Here is an 18,414-nt window from a genome sequence, read left to right on the forward strand (position 1 = left end):
TTCAGAAAAATTATTTTATAGAACATAATTTGACAGAAATTGATCTCTTGACTTCTGCTCTAGTAACAGTGAACTAGATACTTCTGACCAACCTTCCTGGCACAAAATGTAAAAAACGTCTACTTGAAAGTGCTTGAGAACTAACATGGCTTTGCCAGGTAAAGATCTGGGAAGAGGGTGAAGACAAAACACAAATCATAAAAGAAAAAACTGATAAATTAGATTTTATCAAAATTTTAAATTTCTGCTTTTCAAAAGATACTGTAAAGGGCAAACCACAGAAAAGGAGAAAATATTTTTAAATAATATATCTGGATGGACATGTATCCAGAATACATAAAGAACTCTCAAAACTGAATATAAAGAAAACAAAACCAATTTTAAAATGGACAAAAGATACTAATGAAAATAGTATGTATTGGCATAAAAACAGACACATAGATCAATGGAACAGAATAGACAGCCCAGAAATAAACCCACACATATATGGTCAATTAAATTATGAAAAAGGAGTCAATAATATATATTCCCAGTGTTGGGAAAACTGGACAGCCACGTGCAGAAGAATGAAACTGGACCACTTTCTTACACCATATACAAAAGCAAACTCAAAATGGATTAAAGACTTGAATATAAGATCTGAAACCATAAAACTCCTAGAAGAAAACACAGGTGATAAGCTCCTTGACACTGGTCTTGGAGATGATTTTTTGGATTTGACACCAAACGCAAAGGCAACAAAAGCAAAAATAAACCAGTGGGACTACATCAAACTAAAATGCTTCTGCACAGCAAAGGAAAGCACCAACAAAATGAAAAGACTCTTAATGAGAGAAAATATCTATAAGTCATTTGTCTGATAAGGGGTTAATATCCAAAATACATAAAGAACTCATACAACAACAACAGCAACAAACAAACAAACCCCCAAATAATCCAACTCAAAAATGGGCAGAGGATCTGAGGATCTGAATAGACTTTTTTCCAAAGAAGACATACGGATGGCCAACAGGTACAAGGAAAGATGCTCAATATCCCTAATAATCAGGGAAATGCAAATCAAAACCACAGTGAGGGGCTTTCCTGGTGGTGTAGTGGTTAGGAATCTGCCTGCCAATCTGTCCGCCTGCAGGGGACACAGGTTCGAGCCCTGGTCTGGGAAGATCCCACATGCTGTGGAGAAACTAAGCCCGTGCGCCACAACTAGAACCTGCACTCTAGAGCCTGTGAGCCACAACTACTGAAGCCCGCACACCGAGAGCCTGTGCTCCACAACAAGAGAAGCCACCACAGTGAGAAGACCACGTGCCGCAACGAAGAGTAGCCCCCACTCGCCGCAACTAGAGAAAGCCCGCATGCAGCAACAAAAACCCAAGGCAACCAAAAATAAATAAATTAAATAAATAAATAAAAATACAGTGAGGTAACACTTCACATCTGTCAGAATGGCTGTTGTTAAAAGGAAACACCAAGTGTTGACAAGTATGTGGAGAAAAAGGACCCCTTATGCACTGTTGGTGGGAATGTAAATCGGTATACCCTCTATGGAAAACAGCACGGAGATGCCCCTAGAAACTAAAAATAGAACTACCATACGATCTAGCAATTCCACTTCTGGCTATTTATCTGAAGAAAATGAAAACATTAACTTGAAAAGATACATGAATCCCCATGACCACTGCAACATTATTTACAATAGCCAAGTTAATGGAAATAATCTAAGCTTTCATGTGTGGATGAATGGATAAAGAAAGATGTGGTGTAAATGTAAAATAGATAGCTAGTGGGAAGCAGTCGCATAGCACAGGGAGATCAGCTTGGTGCTTTGTGACCACCTAGAGGGGTGGGATAGGGAGGGTGGCAGGGAGGGAGACCCAAGAGGGAAGAGATATGGGGACATATGTAAAACTGATTCACTTTGTTATAAAGCAGAAACTAACACACCATTGTAAAGCAATTATACTCCAATAAAGATGTTAAAAAAAATGTAGTGTATATACATACACCCAATGGAATATGATTTGGCCACAAAAAAGAACAAAATCTTTCCATTTGTGACAACACCTTAAGGACACTATGCTAAGTGAAATAAGCCAGAGAAAGACAAATGCTATATAATCTCCACTGGTATGTGGAATCTAAAACCAAAAGAAAACAAAATAAAAAAAAAAAACCCCAAGCTCATAGATACAGAGAACAGATTGGTGGTTGCCAGAGCTGGGGTGGGGGAAAACGGGGGGAAGGTGATGAACTGGGTGAATGGAGTCAAAAGGTGAAAACTTCCAATTATAAAATAAATAAGTCACGGGCATATAACGTACAGCATGGTGGCTATAGTTAGTAATACTGTATTGCACATTTGAAAGTTACGAAGAGTAAATCTTAAAAGTTCTCATCACCAGAAGAAAATTCTGTGACGCGTGGTGATGGATGTTAACTAAACATTTTGCAATACGTATACACAAGTATTAAGTCATTGTATTGTACACTTGAAACTAATATAATGTTGTATGTCAATTATACCTCAATTTAAAAAAAGGAAAAAAAATGGGTAAAAGATCTGAATACTTCATCGAAGATATACGGATTGCAAACAGCATATGAAAAGATACTCAACATCGTAAGTCACTGGGGAAATGCAAATTTAAACTACAATGAGAGACCATGACACACCAATGAGAATGACCATAAAAGTAATGAAGAAGATGTGAAGGAACTTTAACTCTCATTGCTGATGGGACTGTAGAACGGTCAACCACTCTGGAAAACAATTTGGTAGGCTCTTAATACCTATACTATAACACTACCCAGAAGTGGGACTCCTAGGTATTTATTCAAGAAAAATGAAAGCACAGGTCCACAGGAAGACTTGTACATGAATCTTCATAGAAGTTTCATTTGTAGTTGCCCCAAAGGGGTCACAACTTAAATGTCCATCAACAAGTGAATGGATAAACACACTGTAGTATATCCAGACAATGGAAGGATATTGACAATAAAAGGATCAACGTGGATGTATCTTAAAATAATTTTGTGTGAAAGAAAACAAGCAAAAAAAAAAAAGAGAGAGAGAGAGAGAGAGAACACGCTGGGACACATCCTTGTGCTTCCTTCGGGAGCTAGAAAAGGACTGTTGACCCCATTTTTTCTTTTCTGGCAATTATGACCTCATGCGTCCACTGTAAGTTCTCTCCGCTGAGCATGCCTCTGCTCTTTTAACACCCTGAGGAAAGCAAGTTGTCATCCGAACACAGCCATACACACAGAGAAAGAAAAGCAAGAAGAAAGAAGCAGGTCAGTGGAGAACTTGTTTAAAAGATGTTTCACAAGATGGGTCCTAGAGCCAACATTCTGGCATTTTTACCAAGCTGTAAAATAAGCAATGAAAAGTCACAGGCAAAATCAACAAGAATGTGGGGGAACCCAAAACACAACCCAAAGAGTAACAAATGAACCTTATTACAAATGAATAACACAATGACACTGAAGAGGGTAGGGAAGAAAAGAGCTAACCTAAGTAATTCTGCATCCAGGGCTGCATGCTCTAAGGCTAAAGACAAATTTCTTTTGCACAGGAATGTGGGTTAGCAAGTCTGAAATTACTCTATGTGAATACTAGAATTAATCAAGTAACTATACTGTAGCTAACGCAGGTTTCTTACTGTCAGAGACAGGTGTTAGGAATGAGGAGAGGGGAGGGGTAGAATGAACCCTGCAGCGCTGGATTGAAATTAGAGGTACCAGAGCTCTTAATATATATACAGATGGATAGATCTAGGAATAGACGTAAATGTTTGTGTAAGTGGGTTAACGTACATACATGTCTTTCCTATCTGTCTGCTGAGAGGGCCTGAAATCAATGACACCCCAGTAGTAATAATGAGCACACCTAGTGCCCTGATCTTAATATCAGAAGACCATTCTTCAATAAAAGGAACCACTTCTTGGAGAAGTGGCTGATTCTAGGGCTGGAAAAGGACAAAATTAGCCTTGGAGCATCCTGGGGTACCAGAAAGTAGGAGTTTTCAACTATGATGGGACACACAGAAAGGACACATCAGCCACTTTGAAGAAGCTCCTAACAACTAAATCTGCAACAACTTGAGCAGGAAAATAATGATAATGGTGGATTATATCCTCAGAGTAAAATAAATATCCAAAGAGTCTATACTAAGATAAATTATTGAATCAATTAATAAATGGGAAGAAGGGTCAGCTCTTCCTCATAGATTCCAGTTAAAAATGCAGAGGGCATGATGGAAATGGGCAAACACCACAGAAATAAGATTTGCAGAGAAGAGTCATTGATGGCTATCTGCATGGTCTCAAAGTATCTCCCCGTAAGATACTTAATAATTTCAAAACGGAATAAACAGTAACTCTGTTGAGGAAAAACCTAGCAGACACCACCCTAACCAGGTGATCATGATTAAGATGACAAATAATAAAACATTATCAACATCATAACCCCCGCCCTGACGTACTGAGAAGGGCATCACTTCTGTAGCATTCTTGCTAAAAGCATGCAACACCTCAAGCTAATCATGAGAAAACATCAAATAAAGCCAAATTGAGTAACAGTCTACAAAATAACTGGCCAGTACTCTTCAGAAGTGTCAAGGTCTTAAAAGAGGAGGAAAGACAACTGTCACAGATTGGAGGAAACTAAGGAGACTGGACAGTCAGATGCAATGTGGGATCTGAGATCAGACCTGAAACCAGAGAGAGGAAATCAGTGGAAAAACCAGCAAAATTCAAATAAGGTCTGCAGATTTTTTTAAGTTATATTTTATCAGTGTAAATTTTCTGGTTTTAATCATTGTACTGCTTGTTTGTATGGTTAACATTAGGAGGACCCAGGTAAAGCACATACAAAAATCTCGGCACTATTTTGGCATCTCGTCTGTAAGTGTAAATTGTTCCAAAACAAAGTTTTAAAATAAATCCAGGTTTTAGATGCCCTCTGTGGGCCCTGAGCAGCCCTAGATCTGCAGCTCTACCCACCTCCGCACAAGGTACAGAGCTGCTGCATCCTCATACCACCCTTCATAAAGGGCAGCCAGCCAAAGGTGAACAGCTAATAACTGGGTGGAGGAAAGAGGGGGCTCACAGGTGAGGCCCACTTCCTTTCTACTTATGGTATCTGAATTCTTTACAGTGAGCATATGTCCATACAATGAGAAAATTATGGAAGGGAAAAAGCAGGGAACTAAAACCACACCAAATGTGTGTATTCAAGAAAATTACATCCTCTCGTAAGAAAATAACATTTCACACTCATCACTATAGGAATAATTTCTTGTCCATTACTCAATAAAATGCTGTCTAAATAAAATACTAAAGTAATTTTTTTAAGTAATTAAAAGAAGAAAAACAGACCTGGCTAACTTCTGATCTAAGCCAGACCTTGAAAGATTAAGAAAATTTATATGCTGTGTGAATGACACTGTTTTCCTAGGTGCGTACTGTTTTAATAAGCATTTTTAATAATATTTTAATACAATTCTTTCACTTACCTTTTCATTTTTTGTAGTTACATAAAGGTAAACCTCAAAAGTGTCTTCTTCCACAGCACACAATTTGGCTTCCACCTGGGTAGCTGCTAAACAGCATAAATCAAAACATAAAGTAGCTGATATTACAAGTATGCTTGAGGGACTTCCCTGGTGGCCCAGCGGTTAGGACTCCATGCTTCCACTGCAGGGGGTGCGGGTTCAGTCCCTGGTCAGGGAACTAAGATCCCACATGCCACACCGCAAGGCCAAAAAAAAAAGTATGCTTTAAACAACTATGACTATTTCTCACCGGTTAATCTCTGCTAACCACTCACGATTACCCAGCGCCACAACATTCAACAGCCTCCTCCCGCAGAACGCGTCTGGCACTGGGCAAGGCAAGGTGCAGGCTCTCCCGGCACGAAGTCAGCCATGTGTCCTCCGTCCCCCTCAGCCCGCCATCCTCCTCCTGTCACCCTGTGACAGCACCTCGAGCACAGTTCTGGGCCCTCTCTTCTTTTCCAGTGACTCCCAAACCCACGTGCCCAGTCACAGTCTTTCACCTGAGTCCATTCCACCCCTCCAAATGCCCCAAAGAGCAGCTCCATGTAGCAGCTCCAAGCACTGTTATCGTTTTACAGGTGAGGAGGCTATGCGGACGTAGCAGGACGGTATTCAACCCAAGCACTCTGCCTCCTCCAAACCTGTGTCTCCCGGGCCCCCTGTGGGCTCACAAGGGCCCAAGCTACAAAATCAGAGGCGCCCCTCCCATTTCTCCCAGGTGCAACGCCTCTGCTTGCTCCTTTACCCGGACAGTGGGGCAGTGGAGGAGAGGGGCCAGCACCCCAGGCAATGCAAACTCACTACTCCTCAGAACAGCCCTGGAGTTGGGCACAGTTATTTGGCTCAGACGGCCAGGGGTTAGGACAGATGTCTCAAATGAGGGTCTGTCTTACAGCCAAGGATATAAAATAAAAAGAGCACACTAAAGAGGCGCTGAGACATCCTACACATCTTCATTAGCAATGACGGTGATCACAAAGTATCCATTTACTACCCCTTGCTTGCAGAAAAAAAGTTAGGCTTTTCATCAACTGTTGGTTCAATGAAATGCACGTAAATTTATTTTGCAGTGCTGCAGCTTCTATGCCAACTAAGAGACAGGCATTATTGTGTAAGGGTCCTCACCCACATAGCTCCTTCCTGATTTCACCTGTCAATTACGGATGCCCACATCCACCCCCAAAATTCCAGGGGTGCAGGGTCATTGTGACACTTGGGGTGGAAGAAGCTCCAGGTCACTTATGAACCCCGCAAAGGGGGTCAGACAGCTAAGCACGCACATCTCAAACCCTCTCATCAACAGAAGGCGTCAGTTCAGAGCAGGCGGCAGTGTTCATGCACCTGCCTCACCTTTTAGGATGTTCTGAAAGTACCGAATAGCTGCACTGTCCCACTTCTTGGCAGGTCTGGAACGGAGAAAAGAGGCAACCTCATTAAATAAAAAGCTGAGGTCAGTACGCTAACATCATTTAGTAAATTATACACTGGATGTTTCTGATATTACACGTTGAACATATGATGCAGGTAACGAGGGGTCTGGCTCTGGCCTGGGGGTGATGATCCCAGCTGCACCCCGCAGCAGACTTCTCTTCCATGCCCGCCTGTGCCAGTGCAGAGACTCGCTGAGAATGGGCCCCTTTCTGGGGCTTCCTGAGCTACTGTGCTCACCTCCACGGCATCATGTCCCAACACCATCGTCCCATTACCTGCAACACCCATCTCCCAGCCAGAACGCTAGCTTCCCAGGACAGGGACCCTGAGTTAGGATTGCTCAGCACAGGCTGGCACAGAGCGAGGGCCCCACACGTGTTGGTTAAACCAACATTCTGAAAGTGGCTGTGGGAAACACAGCCACTACTGTCTCGTGGTACCCCTTTCACTGTGTCCCATTTCTCCCTATCATCTTGTCCTTTCCTATGTGTGATACTGTGATTTATGATAAGAAATATCTATTTTGTCATTGTCCCTGTTTCTGGCACAGAGTTCAGTGATGAGAGTGACAAGGTGACGAGTGGAAAGCACCAAGGTAACTTAAAAATGGGGGCTGGTTGCCAGGGGAACCAACCTTGCGATTAGAGGGTTGGAACTTTCAGTCCCACCACCCTGACCTCCAGGGAGGAGAAAGGGGCTGGAGGTTGAATCAATTGCCAATGGCCAAAGATTTAATCAATCACGGCTAGGTAATGAAGCCTCCATAAACACCAAAAAGGGCCTAGGCTGGGAGCTTCTGCGCTGGTGAACACGTGGAGATGCGGGGGACAGGCGTGCCTGGAGAGGGAAGGAAGCGCCTCTCCCCACCTTGCCCTGCACATCTCTTCCATCTGGCTGCTCCTGAGTTATATCTTTTATAATAAACTGGTAATCTAGTAAGTAAAATGTTTCTCTGAGTTCTGTGAGCAAATTAATCAAACCCAAGAAGGGAACCTCTCATTTATAGCCATCCCAGTCAGAAGCACAGGTGACAACCCAGACTTGAAATTGGCATCTGAAGTTGGCAGGGGCAGGGGCTGGGGGAGGTCTTGTAGGGTGAAGCCCTTAACCTGTGGGATCTGATGCTATGTCAGGTTAGGCTGCTATACACACACACACTCCCAAACTGGAGTCAGAGTCATACTATGCTTTGGAAAGAAAATCGCAGGAGAAGCCATAGGCAGTGGAAGAACATGAAAAACCAATATTTAGAAGCATGGAACAAAAATAAAATAGAGTAAGGTTAGAGTGATACGTTTTATGTTTCTCCACTGGTTTTATTTCTCAGAGATGCCATCACCATCCTCCAAGGGTTGTTGCAAAGATCAAATGAGGTAACGTACATAAAGCACTTAGCCCTGTTATTTTTATTTTTACTAAGACACTAAGCACATTACCTCAAGAGAATCACAAAGGGTTTCCGAAGGGAGGTGTAAACAAACAAACAAACAAACGAATACAGTGGTTTTAAAACCTTGCTATACAAAAAATTACCTAATAAGCTTTTTGTTTTTTAACAAAATGTAGTAGATTCCTAATAAGGAAAAGGCCCAAGAGAAAAATCAATCTAGTCTATGAACTAGTAAATCAACAAGTCTGTCACAGGTTAATCAATTAGTCTGTGTGTCTGTGCATGTGTGTCTCTCTCTCAACACGGCGCACACACACACACAAACTACGTGAAGAGATACCCAACTTTACAAGTCAGAAGAATACAGCTTAAAACAAAATACCATTGTTGTCCAGCAAACAAGCAAAAGTTAAAAAGCCTGATGATACTCTACGTTGTGTGGGGAAAGCAGCACTTTCTACACGCCAATGATGGGAGTATAGACTGCTAGTCCTCTTGAAGGGAAATTTAACAAAAACTGTAATACACATGTTAAGAAAGACATTCTAGATGAGGCACAAACACAAAACCAGCAACATCAAAGAAGGTGATCAAAACCCAGTGAGATCACTTACCTGAAGCCCTTCATCACCTACACTGAGGGTCTCCTAGGGTTGGGTGTGTCCAAGGCTGGGAAGGCCCCTGGGGAGCACTGTGGTGGCGCTGGGAAGGGGGTAATGCAGAGGGGGCGTGAGAAAGACAGGGGTCTGCCTCTGAGGAAGAGCTGGGCACGGAGGGCTGGCTGCTCTGCAAGAGGGACAGGAAGGGGGCTGGCGTTGCTGGGCAGCCTGGTGGAACAGCGGCCTCAGCAGAGACCAGCTGGCTTATCAGTGTGGATTCCCAGGCAGCCACAAGAGTGATGCATTCGTCATCCCAAGGGAGCTACAGGTGATGAGGGCTGGGGGAATGGAGTTGGGAGGGTCTCCACAGATCCCACAAAAGCATCCATAAGAGAGGCAGCTTCCAAGTTCAGAGAGAACTTAGAATGCAACATCACCGGGACGTGCAAGTTGAATCAAAATTGTGCTGCTTCCGGCTTCCCTGGTGGTGCAGTGGTTGAGAGTCTGCCTGCCGATGCAGGGGACACGGGTTCGTGCCCTGGTCCGGGAAGATCCCACAAGCTGCGGAGCGGCTGGGCCCGTGAGCCATGGCCGCTGAGCCTGCGCTTCCGGAGCCTGTGCTCCGCAACGGGAGAGGCCACAACAGTGAGAGGCCCGCGTACCACAAAAAAAAAAAAAAAAAAAAAAAATTGTGCTGCTTCCCAAAGCTTCTTTCTCCCACAAAGCCACAGTGTTGGAGGGGGAGGATGGGGCTACCCCCAGGACCTCAGGTAGTGCTCATTGAAGACAGCAAAGATCACAGTCATAACCCCGACACAGCACTGCCCAGTGCAAGCCATCCTGTACAAACACTGGCAATGTGGTCAAATTACTAGACAGGGGTGTGTGTGTGTGTGTGTGTGTGTGTGTGTGTGTGTGTGTGTGTGTGTGTGTGTGTGTGTGTGTGTGTGTGTGTGTGTGTGTGTGTGTGTGTGTGTGTATGATACATGTGTACACATGTGCATGCATGCAGGTATACATTTCTACACCTATATATCTCATTTTGATTTACCTATATTCTTATGAGAATGTACAGTGCAAAATGGTTTGGTAACAATCTAGCTGGCTATCAAGAGAGGAGCGGTTAAAGACAGCAAGTATGCCAATTGTATTCACCCAGGAAAACGACTAAAAGTAGAAGGGAATACGTGTACTGGCAAAGAACTTCAAAATACTGGGTTGGCCAAAAGGTTTGTTCTTTTTTTCCATAAGATGGCTCTAGTAGCACTTAATTGTGTTTAACTTCATTCGAAACAATTTTGTTAGATTGTATTGTGATAGCTGTCATATCAGCGTGCATTAAAAAAAACATCAAAAATTTTGGTGAATTTTTGTGCAGCCATTTTAATATTGGAGATGGAAGAAAAAAGCAACATTTTTGGCATATTATGCTTTATTATTTCAAGAAAGGTAAAAATGCAACTGAAACGCAAAAAAAGATTTGTGCAGCGCATGGAGAAGGTGCTGTGACTGATCGCATGTGTCAGAAGTGGTTTGCGAAGTTTCATGCTGGAGATTTCTCACTGGACGATGCTCCATGGTCTGGCAGACCAGGTGAAGTTGATAGCGATCAAATCGAGACAGTAACTGAGAACAATCAATGTTATACCACGTGGGAGACAGCCGACACACTCAAAATATTCAACTCAAGTGCTGAAAATCATTTGCACCAGCTTGGTTATGTTAATCGCTTTGATGTTTGGGTTCCACATAAGTTAAGCAAAAAACACCTTCTTGACCATACTTCTGCATACGATTCTCTATTTTTTTTTTAAACATTTGGCTTCCACTTTTTAAAAAAAATTTTATTTATCTTTATTTTTGGCTGCACTGGGTCTTCATTGCTGCGCGCGGGCTTTCTCTGTTTCTGGCGAGCAGGGGCTACTCTTCATTGCGGTGTGTGGGCTTCTCATTGTGGTGGCTTCTCTTGTTGCAGACCACGGGGCTCTAGGTGTGCCGGCTTCAGTAGTTGTGGCATGTGGGCTCAGCAGCTGTGGCTCGCAGGCTCAGTAGCTGTGGCACACGGGCTTAGTTCCTCCGCAGCATGTGGGATCTTCCTGGACCAGGGATCGAACCTGTGTCTGCTGCACCGGCAGGCAGATTCTTAACTACTGTGCCACCAGGGAAGTGTCCCAAATGCATAATCTTCCATCAGGATAACAGAAAGACTGCATGTTTCTTTCATGACCAGGCAAAAACTGTTACAGCTTGGCTGGGAAGTTCTGATTCATCCGCCATATACACCAGACACTGCACCTTCGGATTTCTATTTATTTAGGTCTTTACAAAATTCTCTTAATGGACAAAATTTCAATTCCCTGGATGACTGTAAAAGGCACCTGGAACAGCTCTTTGCTCAAAAAGATAAAAGTTTTGGGAAGATGGAATTATGAAGTTGCCTGAAAAATGGCAGAAGGTAGTGGAACAAAAGGGTAAATATGTTGTTCAATAAAGTTCTTCGTGAAAATGAAAAATGTGTCCTTTATTTTTACTTAAAAACCAAAGGCACTTTTTGGCCAACTCAATACATTCTTAAGTCAAATTTGCCAATAAGACAGTGTGTTCTAATTTTCATTAAAAGCTCCACGCATGTGAATATGTATAAAAGCACCGAAAAAGGTCTGCAAGTTCAGAGCCTGAACAGGTCACAGAAGCCTCCCAGGAGGGAGGGAGGGAGGAAATGGGGCTGGAGAAGGATGTCATGGACTTTTTTTTAATGCTCCATGATCCGATGTATAAATGTTTCTCTTTACACTTAATTTATCCCTTTTTGTAAGTTAAGAAGCCTAATAGCACAGAGCTCAGACCACACTCTAACCCCCTCACAACACAGCCTCTGGAGATGGGGCTACATGGCCAGGTTTGACACAGTGACTCAGAAGACACCTCCTGAAGGACAAAGAGACCTTTGAAATGGCTTAGCACTTCTCAAGAGGGTCTGATTTCACGTAAGCATCATGCACTCAAGTTAAGGCTTTTACTAACGATTCAGCCTATGTCAGAAGCTGTACTTACACAATCTCAGCGCTGTCTTCACAGAAGTCAATGTGCAATGTGACAGGTTTTGTGCAGTACAGTCTGAATTTCTTTGCTCTGTAGGGAAGCTGCATAAAAGTTTCTACTGCAACTCGGATGCTTAACAGTGAAAGAGAAAGAGTTCCATGATTTAAAAAATTATATATAACATATTTCTTTAAAGTACACCTAGTACATAATTAAAATACTTAACATGAAACAAAACCTGATTATTTCTGTTTCTATTACAGCCACCAACAGCAGCAAGTGCTTGGAGCCATTTGCCGAGCAAGGTGAAAACTGGTTCTTGGGGGCTCAGAAAAATCTTACTTTTTTATGTATAAAGCACAGATATACATATAGTACATAAAAGATACTCAGTAATCTTTGGCGTCAAAATTTTATGGCATGGGGGCAGGGAGGCATTAGAAAAACACTGTCTCCTTAGACTGAGAAACACTGGGTAATAACGAACAAACCTGGAAGCAAATTCTATTTAAGATTTTAAAATAGCAATTTCAATACACGACCAGAATTATCTTGAAGCTTCTGTAAATAAGCAGATGTTTTAAGAATTAGTATTTGTCAACTTCGCACAAAAGAGCTGATGGGCTGAGGTTTCGTAAGCTGTCCAGCATTTTTATTTCCATTCTCCTTCAGGCAAATGACAGAGCACTTGAACGTATGGTTTCGACATCAACAGGTTCTCGGGGCCGTGTGCGGGCAGCCTGGCCACCTTGGTCTCGGACCGTTTAGAAAAGGCGGCTGCACTAACCGCCCCTCCAGGCCTCCCCGCTCTAATCATACGATTCTCTTGCCCAAAACAAACTAAACTTAAAACTCCAAATACTAAGAGGAAATCTCTCCAAACCGTTAAATACGATGTTAATTTTAATAACCACTATGGTTACATGGGTGCAGAACCACAAGCTAGAAAGGCACCTCCTTTTCCATGAAGACCTGCCAGCCCTGCTGTGGGAGCGGCCCCTGACACAGACTCCCCATCAGGGCACCCACCTCCCCTGCAGCTGGGACCACTCTTTCCCTTTTGGAAGAAGGGTCCTCATGTTTACTATTCATTATTTATTAAACTGATACCCTCTGACTCTGGGATAGGAAACCATGAGAAAAATTACCACAAACACCAAGACCACCTTGCTGACAAGTGTTTTCTAGGGAACCGTGGTGTGTGGTCCTGGAGTCATCGAGGGTCACTCTGAACGGCCTCCTGTCTTCTGTGACAGTCACACCCTCACTCTGTTAAGCAGGACGAGGGACGCACGCTCTGCTCTCAGCAATCTAAGGCTGTGCCAGCAAACCATCCCTTCTGTGGTGACAAGAAGAGTTTCTCTCTGCCTCCAGGTAGCCAGGCCTCCCCAAGCACCCATTCCATCACCTGAGCAAACTCAGGGGACATGCCACGCCAGGCCAGGAGAGCGGCTCACAGAGAGCGCCTGCACTTTCTAGGAAGGAAGGCAGAAGGAGGGCCGGAGGCGCCTGCTGAATTCTCATCCTGAGCACCTACTCTTACATTCACTGCTTGTAAAATTGGAACCTGCAAGTCTTCCCATCTTGAAGCTCTCGCCCCTTACTTCGAAAATGGACATTCTCCTTGAAAACAGACATCTGTCCCCTAAAGAGCATGAGGCAAAATAAATACATACATACATACTTTTTGGATTTCACTGGAACGTACTTGGCAAAATCCACAAGGAAACACTCTGTGAGGTAATGGTCTGCTGAAGACACTATTGACTTAATAACAGCCCTGCACCAGCACTTCAGTTCCTGACAATAAACCACACAAACCTACAAAATAAAAAGAAAACTTCGGTGTTAAAATCTCTAGTCATACTCAGAAAACTGTAAGATACTAATGAAAGAAATCAAAAATGACACAGATGGAGAGATACACCACGTTCTTGGATTGGAAGAATCAATATTGTGAAAATGCCTATACTGCCCAAAGCAATCTACAGATTCAATGCAATCCCTATCAAATTACCAATGACATTTTTCAGAATTAGAACAAAAAAATTTACAATTTGTATGGAAACACAAGAGACCACGAATAGCCAAAGCAATTTTTTTTTTTTTTTTTTTTTTTGCGGTACGCGGGCCTCTCACTGTTGTGGCCTCTCCCGTTGCAGAGCACAGGCTCCAGACATGCAGACTCAGTGGCCATGACTCACGGGCCCAGCCGCTCTGCAGCATGTGGTATCTTCCCGGACCGGGGTATGAACCTGTGTCCCCTGCATCGGCAGGCAGACTCTCAACCACTGCGCCATCAGGGAAGCCCGCCAAAGCAATTTTGAGAAAGAAAAACGGAGATGGAAGAATCAGGCTCCCTGACTTCAGATTATACTACAAAGCCACAGTAATCAAAACAGTATTGGTACCGGCACAAACACAGAAATATATATCAATGGAACAGGATAGAAAGTCCAGAGACAAACCCACACACCTATGGTCATCTGATCTTTGACAAAGGAGGCAAGACTATACAGTGGAGAAAAGACAGTCTTTTCAATAAGTGGTGTTGGGAAAACTAGACAGCTACACGTAAAAGAGTGAAATTAGAACACTCCCTAACACCATTCACAAAAATAAACTCAAAATGGATTTAAGACCTAAATGTAAAGCCGGATACTATAAAACTCTTAGAGGAAAACATAGGCAGAACACTCTCTGACATAAATAACAGCAAGGTCTTTTTCAAGGCACCCCCTAGAGTAATGAAAATAAAAACAAAAATAAACAAATGAGACCTAATTAAACTTAAAAGTTTTTGCACAGCAAAGGAAACCATAAACAAAACAAAAAGACAACCCTCAGAATGGGAGAAAAATATTGGGCTGGCCAAGAAGTTCCTTCAGTTTTTAAGTAAAAATAAGAGATACATTTTTCATTTTCGCCAAGAACTTTATTGAACAACGTATTCACTCTTTTGTTCCACTACCTTTTGTGATTTTTCAGGCAACTTCATAATTCCATCTTCCCCAAACTTTTTATCTTTCTGAGCAAAGAACTGTTCCAGGTGCCTTTTACAGTCGTCCAGGGAATTGAACATTTTTCCATTAAGAGAATTTTGTAAAGACCTAAATAAATGGAAATCTGGAGGTGCAGTGTCTGGTGCATACAGCAGATGAATCAGAACTTCCCAGCCAAGCTGTAACAGTTTTTGCCTGGTCATGAAAGAAACATGTTGTCTTTGCGTTATCCTGATGGAAGATTAGGCATTTTCTGTTGACTAATTCTGGATGCTTTTTGTCGAGTGCTGCTTTCAGTTGGTCTAACTGGGAGCAGTACTTGCTGGAATTAATCATTTGGTTTTCCGGCAGTAGCTCATAATAGAGGACTCCCTTCCAATCCCACCATATACACAGCATCACCATCTTTGGATGAAGACCGGCCTTTGGTGTGGTTGGTGGTGGTTCATTTCGCTTGCCCCACAATCTCTTCCGTTCCACATTATTATGCAGTATCCACTTTTCATCGCCTATCACAATTTGTTTAAAAAACGGAACATTTTCAATACATTTCAGTAGAGAATGGATATGGAAATACAGTCAAGAAGGTTGTATTTTCACTTAACTCACGTGGAACCCAAACATCAAAGCGATTAATATAACCAAGCTGGTACAAATGATTTTCAGCACTTGAGCTGAATATTTTGAGTGCGTCGGCTATCTCCCACGTGGTATGACGTTATTGTTCTCAATCAATGTCTCGATTTGATCGCTATCAACTTCAACTGGTCTACCCAACCGTGGAGCATCGTCCAGTGAGAAATGTCCAGCACGAAACTTCGCAAACCACTTCTGACACATGCGATCAGTCACAGCACCTTCTCCATGCGCTGCACAAATCTTTTTTTGCGTTTCAGTTGCATTTTTACCTTTCTTGAAATAATAAAGCATAATATGCTGAAAATGTTGTTTTTCTTCCATCTTCAATATTAAAATGGCTACACAAAAATTCACCAACTTTGATTTTTTTTTCAGTGCACGCTGATATGCCAGCTGTCACACTACAGTCTAACAAAATTGTTTTGAATGAAGTTAAAGACAACTAAGCACTATTAGAGCCATCTTAGGAAAAAAATGAATGAACCTTTTGGCCAACCCAATATTTGCAAATGAAGCAACTGACAAACGATTAATCTCCAAAATATACAAAACAGCTCATGCAGCTCAATATCAAAAAAAAAAACACCAACCCAATAAAAAGTGGGTTAGAAGATCTAAATAGACATCTTTCCAAAGAAGACATATAGACAGTTAAAAAGCACATGAAAAGATGCTTAACATCACTAATTATTAGAGAAATGCAAATCAAAACTGCAATGAAGTATCACCTCACACTGGTAAGAATGGCCATCATCAAAAAAATCTACAAACAGTAAACACTGGAGAGGGTGTGGAGAAAAGGCAACCCTCCTACACTGTTGGTGGGAATGTAAACTGGTACAGCCACTATGGAGAACAGTATGGAGGTTCCTTAAAATAAAACTAGAACTACCATATGATCCAGCAATCCCTGGGCATATATCCGGAGAAAACCGTAATTCGAAAAGATGCATGCACCCCAATGTTCACTGCAGCACTATTTAATTGAGCTCAATATTGAGCCAGGACGTGGAAGCAACCTAAATGTCCACCGACAGAAGAATGGATAAAGAAGATGTGGTATATACACACAATGGAATATTACTCAGCCATAAAAAAGAATGAAATAAGGCCATTTGCAGCAACATGGATGGACCTAGAGATTGTCATACTGAGTGAAGTAAATCAGACAGAGAAATACAAATATCATATGATATCGCTTTTATGTGGAATCCAAAAAAAGAGTACCAATGTACTTATCTACAAAACAGAAATAGAGTTATAGATGTAGAAAATAAACTTGTGGTTACCAGGGAGTAAGTTGGGGGGGGCGGTGGAGGGATAAGTTGGAAGACTGGGATTAACACACCCACAACTATATATAAAATAGATAACTAATAAGGACCTACTGTGTAGCACAGAGAACTCTACTCAATACTCTATAATGGCCTATATGGGAAAAGAATCTAAAAGAGAGTGGATGTATGTATAACAGATTCACTTTGTTGTACACCTGCAACTGTTATACACCTGCAACCTGTAACATTGTAAATCAACCATACTACTATCAAAATTTTTAAAAATTAAATTAAAAATCTCTAGTAAATAATGAGAGAACTAAAAGGTACTCTCAATATCATCTCATACCTTTTACCTTAAAGATGCAAGGAGGCTGGATTACCCCAAGCTAAACACTGCTTATTGGGAAAACAAGAACACAGGGCACCTGAATTCTATTTCACTGGTTTTCTTACTACAGTCACTTTGACTCCTTAACTAAGGAGAATTTTTAGAAAGTGAAATAAGGAAAACGCATTGCTTTACCTTCTTAAATCAGAAAACAAAACTTACAAATAATTGTCAATCATGTGCCAGGACAACACAAAATCACAACCCCAGGCTCATCTTCCCGGTTCTGCTTCCCATGCCTGTTTACCACCCTCTAACATTTGTTTGCTATCGGCCACAAATGGACGTCAGCGCCATGATGAAGGGGATTTTTGTCTTTTTGTTTACTGCCATATTCCCAGCACCTAGAACAGCGCTTGGCATGTACTATGTCTTCAAAACCTATTCAGTGAATGACTGAATAAATACCTGCAGCCCCCTTTTAGGGAAACTGCCCTGCTAGAGTGACAGTGCTGGGCATCCTGACTGTCCCATGGGACTGACAGGCCACAGACAGGCAAACCATAGGCTGACCACAGGCTTATAAAGTGGCTCAGCAGGGACAGCTGTGCCCAACAGGGAAGAAGTGGGACGGTAGAGATCCCTGCCCTCGGAAACTGAAGCTGGAAAACATAGGGCAGCTATTCTGCAAGGGGTGTGTTCTTGAGAGCCTCACATAATTCAAGGCTCAAATAATTCAAGAGAAATTGCGCCAAAGGATGGAGGGTATTTCTGTTTCATGCTAAAGTCAAAGAAACCTGTAGCTAATAATTCACACGGTCAGTCAACTTTGAAAAGGTGGTAAACTAGGGCTTCTACTGGCCAGTAATGAGATAATTTAAGCATCAAGAAAAATGATTGCAACTGATGAATACATTAAAAGCCATGAGATCAATGGCTTTAAAATACTTAAAAATAACAAGGAGAGAAAAACAAAACAAACCTCTAGACGTCAATGTAGATAACTAGGCACAGGAAAACTGATAAGGGAAAGAATCAAGCAATTTTTCCACCTTTCCAGCATTACTTCAGGAAGCCAAACCGTTCTAACAGATGAGGGAAGGTTCTCTATGGAAGAATTCCAGCTCATGAATGCAGAAGCAATG

At 42.2% G+C, this 18,414-nt stretch overlaps 1 protein-coding gene across 2 annotated transcripts in view; it reads right to left on the minus strand.

The window, feature by feature from the left end:
• Positions 1 to 18,414, minus strand: part of TDRD12 (tudor domain containing 12) — an 89,124-nt gene that overhangs the window by 60,542 nt on the left and 10,168 nt on the right. For both annotated transcript variants that reach the window (XM_030874471.2, XM_060289381.1), the window contains exons 3-6: positions 13,705 to 13,841; positions 12,033 to 12,152; positions 6,909 to 6,964; positions 5,517 to 5,602 (exon numbers count right to left, since the gene is read on the minus strand). In XM_030874471.2, the coding sequence (XP_030730331.1) occupies positions 5,517 to 5,602; positions 6,909 to 6,964; positions 12,033 to 12,152; positions 13,705 to 13,841 (399 nt within the window). The remainder of the gene's footprint in view (positions 1 to 5,516; positions 5,603 to 6,908; positions 6,965 to 12,032; positions 12,153 to 13,704; positions 13,842 to 18,414) is intronic.

This window comes from Globicephala melas, chromosome 19 (genome assembly GCF_963455315.2).
Source record: "Globicephala melas chromosome 19, mGloMel1.2, whole genome shotgun sequence".
In the NCBI taxonomy this organism is placed as follows: domain Eukaryota; kingdom Metazoa; phylum Chordata; class Mammalia; order Artiodactyla; family Delphinidae; genus Globicephala; species Globicephala melas.